This window comes from Teleopsis dalmanni, chromosome X, assembly GCF_002237135.1.
Source record: "Teleopsis dalmanni isolate 2A chromosome X, ASM223713v2, whole genome shotgun sequence".
Taxonomy (NCBI): domain Eukaryota; kingdom Metazoa; phylum Arthropoda; class Insecta; order Diptera; family Diopsidae; genus Teleopsis; species Teleopsis dalmanni.
This window is the reverse complement of record NC_051848.1, coordinates 89,694,446-89,707,116: the sequence shown is the minus strand read 5'-3', so window position 1 is coordinate 89,707,116 and position 12,671 is coordinate 89,694,446. Positions and strand designations below refer to the sequence as shown.

General features: G+C 31.1%; 2 protein-coding genes across 2 annotated transcripts; one reads left to right on the top strand and one right to left on the bottom strand.

Annotated features, from left to right (window-relative positions):
- The first annotated feature begins 2,087 nt into the window (after nucleotides 1-2,087).
- LOC119689606 (tRNA-dihydrouridine(47) synthase [NAD(P)(+)]-like) lies at nucleotides 2,088-4,580 on the top strand. Its single transcript, XM_038104473.1, has 6 exons — nucleotides 2,088-2,393; nucleotides 2,451-2,601; nucleotides 2,663-2,963; nucleotides 3,030-3,721; nucleotides 3,778-3,918; nucleotides 3,977-4,580. The coding sequence occupies exons 1-6, from the start codon at nucleotides 2,362-2,364 to the stop codon at nucleotides 4,400-4,402; spliced, it is 1,743 nt and encodes a 580-aa protein (XP_037960401.1). The 5' UTR covers nucleotides 2,088-2,361; the 3' UTR covers nucleotides 4,403-4,580.
- Nucleotides 4,581-6,039: 1,459 nt separating this feature from the next.
- LOC119688112 (fructose-1,6-bisphosphatase 1) lies at nucleotides 6,040-10,689 on the bottom strand. Its single transcript, XM_038102762.1, has 3 exons — nucleotides 10,638-10,689; nucleotides 6,929-7,272; nucleotides 6,040-6,866 (listed from the first exon to the last, which is right to left on the bottom strand). The coding sequence occupies exons 1-3, from the start codon at nucleotides 10,654-10,656 to the stop codon at nucleotides 6,195-6,197; spliced, it is 1,035 nt and encodes a 344-aa protein (XP_037958690.1). The 5' UTR covers nucleotides 10,657-10,689; the 3' UTR covers nucleotides 6,040-6,194.
- Nucleotides 10,690-12,671: the final 1,982 nt, after the last annotated feature.

The window sequence follows — 12,671 nt, the reverse complement described above, 5'->3', positions numbered from 1 at the left end:
TTTTTAAACTCACTGGATTTGCCAGGCATGCCACCACACATTTTACGACTGAAAGTTGGATCACCGATTATTTTACTTCGGAATTTGAACCCACCACGGCTATGCAATAGTACGCGATTGGAAATTAAAAAATTGATGAAAAACATTATCGAAGCCACCATTTTGAATGGCAAGTTCCGAAACAAAAAAGTTTTATTGCCACGAATTCCAATGATTCTCACAGACAAGCCAATTTAATTCAAACGCGTTAAATTTTCTATTAGATTGGCATTTGCAAAGACCATCAATAAGTCATAAGGCCAAACGATGTCTGTTTGCGGTCTTATATATAAAATTTCCATGTCACAATGTTAGTTACCGTATTCCTCCGAAACGGCTTTACCGATTTTTACCAAATTTTATATGCGTATTCAGTAGGTCTGAGAATCGGCTACTATCTATTTTTCATACCGCTAAAGTGATTAGGGAGTCCCTACCCAGCAAAAATATCCTTATTGCTTTAACAAAAACTTTTTTATTTTTTGGACATAAATTTTTTTATATATTTGAAAAAGAAAAATTTTTTTCTTAATATTTTATGTAACTACGCCAACAAGTACATCGAGCATTTACATCCACTTCGTTTCTTCGTCTTCGCCTTGGATGGCAGATGGAAAATGTACTAAAAATTTTTCTAAAGATTTCACTAATGATACTATAACAAATACCGACGGATATATTCACAAGTACCACGCTATTTCACATGGGCTCAAACAAAAAAATGGATGCCCCGCAAGCAAGTTTCACCAGTTGATGCATGTCTCAATTTATTTAAATCGAAGGCTTATTTACAGTTAATCCAAGACACACTGAGTGCTTTTATCTTCAACTGTTGTTGGTTAATGTTACTGGCCCATTATCATTATTATTATTTAGAGTCAATCCAAGACAATTTAAATTTGAAGATACAACAGTTGTTGCCAGGGAACTTGGTATCATACAAATCTATTGATTTTAAATTAATAATTTAATAAATAAACTATAATAACTTAAAAATAATATTGTTTGGCGTTTGTTATTTTTATTTTCCTTTTCGTTCATAGCGCTCCATGCCTATTTCATGCATATACCACAGACTTACTTTTTGTCTACACTAGAATTTATCTAGAAACTAGAAATAATTTATAAGGCAAAACAACGTTTGTCGGGTTATCTAGTAATTGTATATATTTATGTAAGATATGAAATAATTAGTTAAACCAGTTAATTATATGAATTCAAAAAAATTTTAGTATAAAGCAATAAAATAAGTCAGTTCTATATACGATATCTGCACTTGAAGTACAATACTTTTTACAGCAGCTAAGTAACAGAACTTACTTTGTTACTTGAGACAAGTATTATAGCTTGTTTTTAAATTAATTTTTTTAGATAAGAAAGTTGCTCATTCTATTCAATTTTTTATTAATTCATTTATTCGCAACAAATGCATAAAATAAACAAACATCATATTCATACTTGAAATATAGATGGCGCTGGCACCCTTGCCTTGAGTTTACACCGCGTTTAGTGATATGATACACATTCACAGTTTCTTTTTCAAATAATTGGATTTTTGGTAAAAAATAGACAGTTTTTCAAAAATAATTGTGGAAAAACAGCGTGCACGATTTTTACGATTTTGAACTTTTTAAAAAGGAAATTTTATCTTTAGAATAAAATTTATAACATTGCGGTTCCTCTTAGAGTAAGGTAACTCAAAAAAATGCTATTTTTCATAAATTTTTTATGATAAAAGTAAAATATGCTATTAAGGTTTTGAAATTATGTTTTATAATGTATTTTTAATTTTTAGTTTTTTGATTTAATTGATATTTAAGCAGTTTTGATGTAAATTTTTAGCATGATTTTGCATAAATTCTACCTGATTTTGATTTTAATAAAAAGCTTGTTTTATTGCGTTTCAGGTGAATATTCGTCTCGTTCGGTTCCTCCTTTAGTTGTTTTTTAATAATTTTTTAAGTAAGAAAAGCCGGATTATTTAAAAAAATTTGTTTATTTTTATTTTTTGAATATCTCAGCTTATTATTGAACTGATTATTGAGTTTTCTATCTAAATAACATACTTTATTTGGTGAAAAAGCTTAAATTTAGCAGATTTTGACAAATTAATAAACATAGAAAAATTTAGTGTTCCAATTCCGGTTTGGACCTCCCAGTATAAATGCTATCTTGGCTCCGGTGGTAGAAGAACATTACTACACATGGTTACTTTGCGTTAACCGCTTGCACGTGTGTAATGCTTTATTGACAAACAAACGCCAAGCGTAAGTTTTGTTTATTTGGTTCATTTTTTAATATAGTATATATATTAAAAATAAAATGGATCCAGGCATCTGCTATATTAAACCAGAGTAAGTACGAACACGCAAAAACCGTAGTTATATTTTAAAATAAGATTTTGTGCTAAGGTATTTAGTACCAGAAGTGCGGGTCGCCGAAGTTGACGCGGCAACTAATAAACGTAAGTCGGTAGATTCGCAGGCTCAAAATGATGAAAGCGGTGGAAATAGTAAATATCAGAAGACTGGTCATAAGGGCAGGAAACGTGGACAAAATAAGGTACAAAACAGAAAAGTTAAGAAAGAACATTTTTAAATATATTTATTTATTCTGCAAACAGAAGCGTCCAGTTTATAAAGACGACCGCGCATCGCAACTTTGTAATTCATTGATAAATGGAGATACTACCAATAAGTGTAGTGACCAAAACTGCATTTTTGTGCATAATTTGGAGGTTTTTATGTCTGAAAAAGCTGAGGATATTGGTGATGAATGTCCAATTTTCAAAGCAAAAGGCTATTGTATGCGTGGTGTTACTTGCAGATTCGCAAAGTCGCATTTAGATGCTGACGGTCATAATATTAAAGCGACGCATTATGATGAAACAAAGGGTCCTACGACATTTAATGGCATTAAACCAGGTAGTTGATATAGTTATTTATTCATCTACATGTGCGTATAATTATATTTTTGTTATATGATAACAGAACTTCAAAATTTGTTGCGGAAACGGGAATATGACTTCAAAAAGTGTAAGAATCTTCTTGCTCAATTCGAAGAGATACGTGACCAAAAACTTAAAATAACTAGACAAATAGAAGGTGACGGAAAGGTTCCTGTTGCTGTACCTCTCGGCTTAGGATCATACTTTAATTTAGGCAACAGAGATGGAGATAGAAACCCGCCAATTGATTTTTCAAATAAGTTAATTCTTTCACCCTTGACTACAGTTGGTAATTTGCCATTTCGTCGTATATGCAAAGAGTTCGGTGCGGATATAACTTGTGGTGAAATGGCTTGTGCAATACCATTATTAAAGGGTTTAAAACAGGAATGGGCTTTAACAAAACGCCATGAATCTGAAGATATATTTGGTGTTCAATTATGTGGTAACAATCCTACATCAATTGCGCAAGCAGCCCAATTACTGCAGGAAACTACAAAAGTTGATTACATTGACTTAAATATCGGCTGTCCTATAGATTTAATATATCAACAAGGCGGTGGTAGTGCACTTATGCGCCGTACTAATATATTAGAACTGACTGTACGTACCTGTTCGGCATTATCCCAAAAGATACCATTCACGGTAAAAATGCGCACGGGCGTATATAAGGATAAGAATCTAGCACACGATTTGATACCCCGCGTTGAAGAATGGGGGGCAACAGCTGTGACAGTAAGTTTTAATGAGATTTTACTGCTTATAGTACTAAATAAAGTATATTATATTAGTTGCATGGTCGCTCACGTGAACAACGTTACTTAAAAAGCGCAAATTGGCAGTATATAGAAGAATGTGCAAGTAAGGTCAAGCGTATACCAGTTATTGGAAATGGAGATATATACAATTTTGAGGATTACAACGCATGTCTGGTGAATACCTCGTGATTAAAATGTATGAAATATTTTATATTTTTTTTTCAAATTGTAGCAAACTGCACCGCATGTTTCATCTGTGATGATTGGTCGTGGTGCTCTAATTAAACCTTGGATTTTTAAAGAAATAAAAGAACAAAAACATTGGATGCCTACTTCCACAGAACGATTTGAAATATTAAAGAAATATGTAAACTATGGTTTAGAACATTGGGGTTCTGATACAAGAGGTGTGGAAACTACACGTCGTTTCTTATTGGAATGGATATCATTTTTGTATCGATATGTGCCTTATGAGTTGTTAGCAAATCCTCCACAAAAAATTAATCAACGACCACAATATTTTCGTGGTCGTGATGAAATGGAAACACTTTTGTTGTCATCAAACTCGCAGGATTGGATGAAGATAAGTGAAATGCTATTAGGGAAAGGACCGGCAGGTTTCACTTTTGTGCCAAAACATAAAGCTAATTCATATTAACTATATATAGTATGTAAGAAATATATTACTGTTATCTTTTGTTAAATTAAATATCAAAATCCTGCAACTACAAATGCATTCTGAAACTATAGGAAGTAAGGCTACTGTGGTATTTGTGTGTGTTATTACTGGTTACCAACCAATATTTAACAACGCGGAATAGACGTAATATCATCGTGGTATTGTTGAGTCACGAATAAGCGAACGAATTCATTTTAAAATAGTATTTGATCTGAAGTACTTGTCCTCCAGTCACGAAAATATATACCATATATATATTAATATATACGTATTATATATAAATACATATCCATGTTGCAATTTGCGAATATAAATCAGGAATATAAAACGGATAAACAAAATTTATCCATGAACAAATGATCCAAATATCAAATGATTCTCATTATTCTTGTTCCTTCTGTTCCTACTCAGTTCCAATGATATACATCCTAAATAAATTCGTATCCTTTCCAGTCTATACAAACCATATACCATGTGCTCCTCAACCCTCCTTGATATCTAATTATATATTTAATCTAATCTAAATTATTAAAAAAAGTTTTCTTCAATCACAACATAAAGATCAGACTAGATCTTAATTAGACTAAACGAATTATAGTCAATTTCTCAATAAATAGATACATAAAATCGTTACAAGGCAAATACATGAGATGGGATGAGGGATAGGTTCTCGGTTGAAATGTATTTGTGATTTTGAGAGTCCTTGAAAGGAGTGTGTAAAATGTAGGTAAAGCGTTATTGTAAAATTAACTAAAGATGAATAAATCTTGCTAACTTAATTAAGTGCAGTCATAAATCAAAACGGCTACAGCTTGTGTATATATTAGCGAAAACGATGTGTGACATCAAGAGCACTACAATTACAGTTCCTGCTCTCATTGAAATTAAATTTAATTTTGAATTGGGGCAGGCCTGCTTAGTCTTGCTGCTCGTTGCAAACCGCCTTCAAATTGTATAGATTTCAGACAGAAGTCTGTTGAGAGTTTTATAGCGACGCAACTGTGAACTCAAGACACTGATGAGGTACAAATGTAGGATGTTAGTCCTTGTCGACATTCGACATACCTGATCTTACTTTCGTTGTTGTTGTAGCCTGCGGGGTGACCTGCTTGTGAAGTTTCTTTGGCGGGTTTTGGACGACACTTGGTTGTCGAAATTGAAGAGTGGCTCCAGGACGTAGACCAAGCCGATCTTGGGACCGACTGATTACTTTCGTTGTAGTTGGAGACGATGTATTAATGATGCGAACAAAAGGAAGGGCAGATGCATTGTGTGGGGATGACTCTACTGATTATGGTACCATTTGAATATGTAGGCGGATTTGAGTTTCATTGTTATAAAAAACGGATAATTGATTTATCCAAGATTAGGACTATAAATCAGTCCTAATAATGCTGAGATAGATATAACAAAATATATGTGATGAAAGTATGTATTTTTAGAAAATTAAAACAAAACTGTAAGATGGTCGTAAATAAATAAAAGAGGTTTTTGTAGTTGAGATAGGTAATAGCATTATTTTGTTAATAATTCCAGAGTATTAAAAAAAGGTCTGGGGATTCGATTATACTTGTAAAAAAGGTAATAGAAGTAATAAATTATGTTTATGTATATAATAATTATTTTTATTTTTATAACAATTTCGTTTTGTCAATTATTAAAAAAAACTATATTTTAGAGCTTAAAAAAATGATACAGTCTATAACTTGAACATATAGTAGTGGAGAGTAATTTGTATAAGGCACATATAGAATTGTTTTGACAATCGAAACTATTGTAGATAGCTTAGAGCTTCTTCCACGTCCTTTTTGGAACCCAAAAATATCGGTGATCGTTCGTGTATCTTTTGTGGTACAATATCTAATATGCCAATTTTACCATTACTGGCTAGTCCGCCAGCTTCTTCAATTAGATATGCCATGGGATTGCATTCATAGAGTAATCGTAATTTGCCATTTGGTGCAGATTTTGTAGCTGGATAAATAAAAATGCCTCCATACTTAATGGTCCGATGTACATCAGCTACCATTGAGCCAACGTAACGTGCACCGTACGGTTTACCCTTTGTGGGATCTTTTTTAGCGGCAACATAATTATAAACGCCTGCTTCCCAATCTGCAGCGTAGCCTTCATTTATGGCATAGATTTTACCTTTTTCTGGTACACGCATATTTGGATCTGTGAGTATAAATTCACCAATCGCCGGATCATAAGTAAAACCATTAACACCAGAGCCGAAACCTAAGCCCAAAACTATTGCTGTTGCTGAACCGTAAAGCGCATAACCAGCAGCAACAATTTGATTACCGGGTTGTAATGCATCATCTACTGTGGGCACACCTTCGGTTTTTTTACGATATATAGCAAAAATGGAACCAATAGATACTAAGCAGTCGATGTTTGAAGAACCATCCAATGGGTCGAAGCAAACGACATATTTACCCTACAAAAATTTCAATGTTAACACGCACAGAAAATTAGTGTCAATCGAATAAATTTAGTTACCTGACGTTCCGTTTCTACTTCAATGCAGTCAGTATTCTCCTCAGAAACCAATAAACACGTAGTATAGGAAGATTTTAACATATTTATAAACAGCTCATTAGAAAGTACATCGAGTTTTTTAACTTCTTCACCTTGTACATTGGTATCGCCTGCAATGCCGTGTAATTTGGCAATTCCTGCCTTTCGTACTGCGGATGCGATAGCCTTAATGGCCGTTTGTATGCAATTCAGGAGTTGGGAGAGATCACCAGTTGCATTTTTGAATTTGCGTTGTTCTTGAAGAACGAAACGCGTTAAAGTCATTGCATTCGAATCAAAGGCTGGACCTTGTTGAGTCATGTTTGCTATACGTTGTAAAAATAAATACGAAAATTAGATTTTTTAGAACGATTCGGAAAAAGTATATAATAGAAGTGTTAGTACTACAATACTGTTAGTTCAAACAAAATAAAATAGGCTTAGGCATTAATAAACAGAGCATGTTAGCGCAAAAGTAATGCAAAAGTTCTAAAAATTGATTAACACAATAACTAGAATTACAGACATATATTTATTAGCAGTGACTTAATTAATCGGGGACATTAAACTTCAGGAAATAATTAAGCAAATTTAAGACGATTACCGTAATTATCTGCATTATCCGGGAAATTGAAGTAATTTCTTTTGTATCAAATACGCTTGGTTAGGTAAGCAATCCGAAATATTCAAATATGTAGGTATAGAAGGTTTTCGGGAAGAAAAATAAACATATGCTTTATTCCAGTTTATAATACGTTTTCGATACGTTGATGCTGGATTATGATATATATATTTTATAAAAAATATTATCTCATTGGAATGTTCCTACATATGCCAAATAATTGAGATAGTACTCTTTTATGAAGAACCAACTTAATAAATGCATATATAACTAAATATTTATGATATCTCAGAATTTAGAACTGGAGACCGAGAATGGAAGGAGCGACAAACATTAAGGCCTTTATGTTCCTAACTCTGTCAGGGAAATAATTATAATAATATAGATATTTCAATTTTTCTGTTATTGGTACGGAAAATTTAATATTTTCTTGTAAATAGCACTTGCAGTTTTATTACGTCAATTCCCAATGTGTGCCTTAATTGCAGCTCTACTATCCATGGTGTCGCCCATATATTTTCCTGCCTCAATGCACACACCAACTTAGACTAATCGGTCTTTTCGTCTGTCCCATTGAAGTGGCTAGGTTTCTTCGCTGTGCTCTTGGGGTTGAGTTTAATTTAAATCCCACTAATTCCCAATATATTATTACTCCTAAACAATCTCTTCCCCTTTCACACTAACATTACATATCCACATTCTAACCCATGTATATGTCTTTGTAATGTCTTTCATGTTATCTACTTTATAGATTTCTGCGGGGCATAACAATAACATCTAAATAACAATAGATATTTCAAGGAAAATAATTGTTGTTGTCCCCTTTGATTTATGCAATTGTTTTGAGAATAAATTGTCTTAAAACTACTAATCATTTGGTTGAAATCTTTACCCTTGAAACGTTCTTAAAGATTGTAGCACTTCTATTGCGAGAGAGTTCAAGTGGTACTGATGGCACACAAATATTAATAGAATTAATAATGTAGGTTCAAAGCGGAGATTTTGTTTTGTAGAAATTCTATTAATATAGCTTTTACTTGAAAGAGAATGGAGAGTTCTAAGTAGATCATATATATTTATATGTACAATAATGATATTATATACAATTTATGTTATTATGATTTATGAAGTTGTCTCAATGGAAGCTATTTTCAAGGTTTTTATTTTAATAAAATGGGCTTATCTGATGATAGAATGTTGTCTCTGTCTAAAGGGGAATAAAATTTTTTGTTATATTTTAAATAAGTGTACAGTTTTGCTCTGCGATAGGAGAACAGTACTGTAACAACATTACAACAACAACATTTTAACCTTATTAGTAATCAGAAATTTCTTAATAGGGCTTTCCATCTTTAATAAGCGGACATATTGTTTCCTATTCAGTTAGGGACTTATTTTTTTAGTAAAACAATTTATTAAAATACAGTATTTATACTCCTTTTATTGTTTTTTTAAGACTTTTCGGAACCTTGTAAGCTTTTCGAGTCTCTGTTAGAATGGGTGATCATCTTAAAGGATGAGTAGGTCAGTCTCTTTTGTTTATGTTGTTATTGTTGCTATTAATTAGTTTTATTATTTATCTCGTTAGGGTGTTATAAGAAATTAAAATTTAATAATATATACATAGAAAAAGTATACATAAAATTTAATATATATTTATATATATACGTATATAATAATGTGTATGCATATGTAATTTTATTTACATATACATTTTATTTATTTAAAATTATTATTTCTCTTTAGGTATAGTTCGTTCATACTTTGTTGGGAAATTTTTTATTCACATATAGATATATAATTTATTATATACAATTTCTTTTACAACATTTTATTATATGTATATAATACATATATATATATACAGCCATAGCTGTAAGCTTTATATATATAACATAATTGTTATTAATTTTTATGTAATACAACAAATTTAAAATGAAGTAAAAATTAAGCTAATAATACTACTGTTATGTACTATTTTTTATTATATAAATTATTTTTTATATTAAATTTGATTTTAATGTCAATACGACAGTAGTAACTATTTTTACTTTAACATAAACTGTGGTATTTAATATAGAGGTTTCGAACAGTAGTAAACTACAACAACAAGAGCGCTGACTTTGAGCTTCAAATTTGACAGAGTACGAGTTTAATCCCTGGTACTTGCAGTCTCAAAAAATTATTTATTTAAATTTTAAATACAAGAAATAGTTCCAAGACCACTGATGATGGGTACTTGGCAATGGGTACTTGGCAATGGGTACTCGAAACAGCTGTATGGTCAGCTACAAATTCAATTAATTAAAATAATATAAAATGAATTTTTGTTGTTGAAGTTTACTACTGTTTAAAATCTTTCTATTATTTTTTATTATAGATATTACTTTTTATTATATGTGTTATTTTTTATTATATATATTATATTTTATTATATATTATATGCGTGTACTGTACATATATATTATAAAAAAACTTAATATTATGTATTTAGTCTACAAAACAATAATAACATATTATATAAATCATTAGAAGTAATATAGAAGAGAATAAAGTGTTAGTGACAAAATTATTTAAACTAAGCTGTGGCATTCAAATGATAAAAACAAATTCATTCCAAAACACTTTCATTCAAATGCTCTTATCAATATATAATTATTTAACAAAATAGCCAAATCAGTTCAAAAAATATATATGAAAATTTTGATCTTTGTACTATTAAAAAAATTTTCCAGAACATTTAGTCAGTAATCAATGCTATATTGGTTAAATAATTGTTCTAAATAGGGCTGTTCAAGCATTTTGTGAGGAAAGAATTTACTATATACACATATACGATATATGTGAGTGACGATATTGATATAATCATATACATGTATATACATATAAATGAAAAGCTTAATTTAATGACATTAATTTTGCGGGCAGTAAAATACAAACAAAAAAATACACATTGCATTGTTAGCAATCTGGATGTGCAGAAAGGATATTAAGGATCACTTTTTAGGATTTAACAACATGTAACTGTAACAAACAGCAAACAAAATGGATAATTTTGATTGCACTTACGATCCTCTGCAGCTGCCATTTTGTATATTTTAGTTTTCTTTTTGACCTACGGAAAAATAAATCAAATAAATAGGTGTTATAATTTAATTTAGCAAATTTAAATTAAAACCGATTTATATATTGAATAAATAAATATACGTGGGCTGTTTGATAAGTCGGTGACACTGGGAATAAATAAGTTTGCCGTCAATGAATAATTGATGACATTGACGGCATTGGACGTAACATGTGTGATCTCACTAACGCTTTTGCTGATATTAAAAAGATATTTGTAAAAATAGACTTGACCGTAAATGAGAGCAAAAATAAGTTAATGTTGGCAACTATCAGAAATGTATGTCAATTAGACTACCTACTGGTTGCCATCTACTATACTTTTAAAGCAGTTGATAACGATGTCAGGTTGCTGAACAAACAACTTGGTAAGCTATTCCGATGTAGATCTGTCTCTATCTCTTTCGACTGCGAAAACTGACACGCTATAGGTTGCTTAACCAATTCGTGCGATCACAGGATGATGAGGCATCACTGGAAGTGTTCGAAAACACTCTTATGAGTGTTCTTCGTAAGACCGTTGGTCCTTTATGAGTTGGATTCTACCAAATATTTAGGAGTTGGATCCAAATTACTCATAAGCTGTACTAATTTTATCACAACATTGACTCAACATTGACTTAGTACATCAATATTTAGTGGGTTCGTTGGTTTGGGCATATCGTGTGGTTGTAAGACGAAAAAGCTATTGCAAGATGCAATCAGAGCAAAGCGACAAATGAAAACACCCGGAGGGAAGTGTTGCTTTCGACAAAATAATTTGTTAACGCGATCTCAGTAACATAAATATGTAATATTTTATTTATAATCTGATAATATTTTAAAGCTTTAGTTTACGTTATTCAACCGATATGGAAATGCCGTTTGCTTTCAAGTCTTAGTGATTTTGCACAAATTATGAAAGAATAATTCATTGTGTAGAATATAATTTCTTTAAAAATTTATTTTTGAAAAAAAGAAAATTGGAAAGCAATATGTAGATTCTACCTCATCATATGAAATGATCTATAATGAAACTGCTTACTGTGATCGTATAAGTACCAAAGATACCGAGAGGCTAACGCACCCAAAAGAGATAACATTTCTGGTTATATAGTATGTACCATCTATGATCCACGATCTTTTGACATATAGTGTAGTGTAACAACTTTTTTAGATGGCGTTATTCACAAAGGTCTAATGTGACCAATATTTTCATAACAATATATGTCGATATTGCTTGATTTTGGATTCAAATTTTTATATCTATCTTAGCGCTTCAAAATTGCCAACAACAACACTACAACTTAAGCCAAATCAGTAGTTCATAATGATTAACTAGTCTTATGTCAGTTATCTCCATTTTTGTAGGTCGTATGTAATAGATTTAAAAAACATAAAAATACGTTTTAAAAAATTCATATAGTAGTTGTGGCTGGATGGTGTTGTTTATCTAATCGACGTGAAAAGTTTGCAACTTAATGCTGTATATCTTGAAAATCAAACTATATTGATATACAGTATTGTCTGTTGTAAATAATTGCTCAGAAAGGTGTTTCTTAAAAAATTCATGATATTGCAATGCGCAAAAAATCGTAATTGTTCCAAAAACAACAATAACTTAAACCGGATTAGGATCTCATGATTATTAATTTGTGACGTGTGAATAGGCTATTATGCTACTTTTTCAGTAGTAGTCAGATGTTTGTATGTTGTAAATTGTTGTTCCGCTAAATATATGTATAATAGATTTAAAATCATAAAAAAATATGTTGTGAAAACTTCAGCTACTAATGGTCGCTAGATGGCATAATTACTTTCTTGTTGTAATAATTGAAAAGTTACAGCTTTAAATTTTGAGATTTTAAGAATTAAATTATAGTTACATATAGCGTTGTAGGAAAAGTTGCTTAGATGTGCAGCCATTGTAAGAATTCATTGTCAAGTTGCGACACCTAGGAAATCGTAATCTTGTATAATACCATAGATTATAAACAAAAC

Bases quoted from the DNA above. Each gene is read 5' to 3' on its own strand.
- LOC119689606 (XM_038104473.1), top strand. From the start codon at position 2,362: ATGGATCCAGGCATCTGCTATATTAAACCAGA. The intron at 2,602-2,662 runs GTACAAAACAGA...TTCTGCAAACAG, and splicing joins GGAAACGTGGACAAAATAAG to AAGCGTCCAGTTTATAAAGA. The intron at 2,964-3,029 runs GTAGTTGATATA...ATATGATAACAG, and splicing joins ATTTAATGGCATTAAACCAG to AACTTCAAAATTTGTTGCGG.
- LOC119688112 (XM_038102762.1), bottom strand. The intron at 6,867-6,928 runs GTAACTAAATTT...AAATTTTTGTAG, and splicing joins AAGTAGAAACGGAACGTCAG to GGTAAATATGTCGTTTGCTT.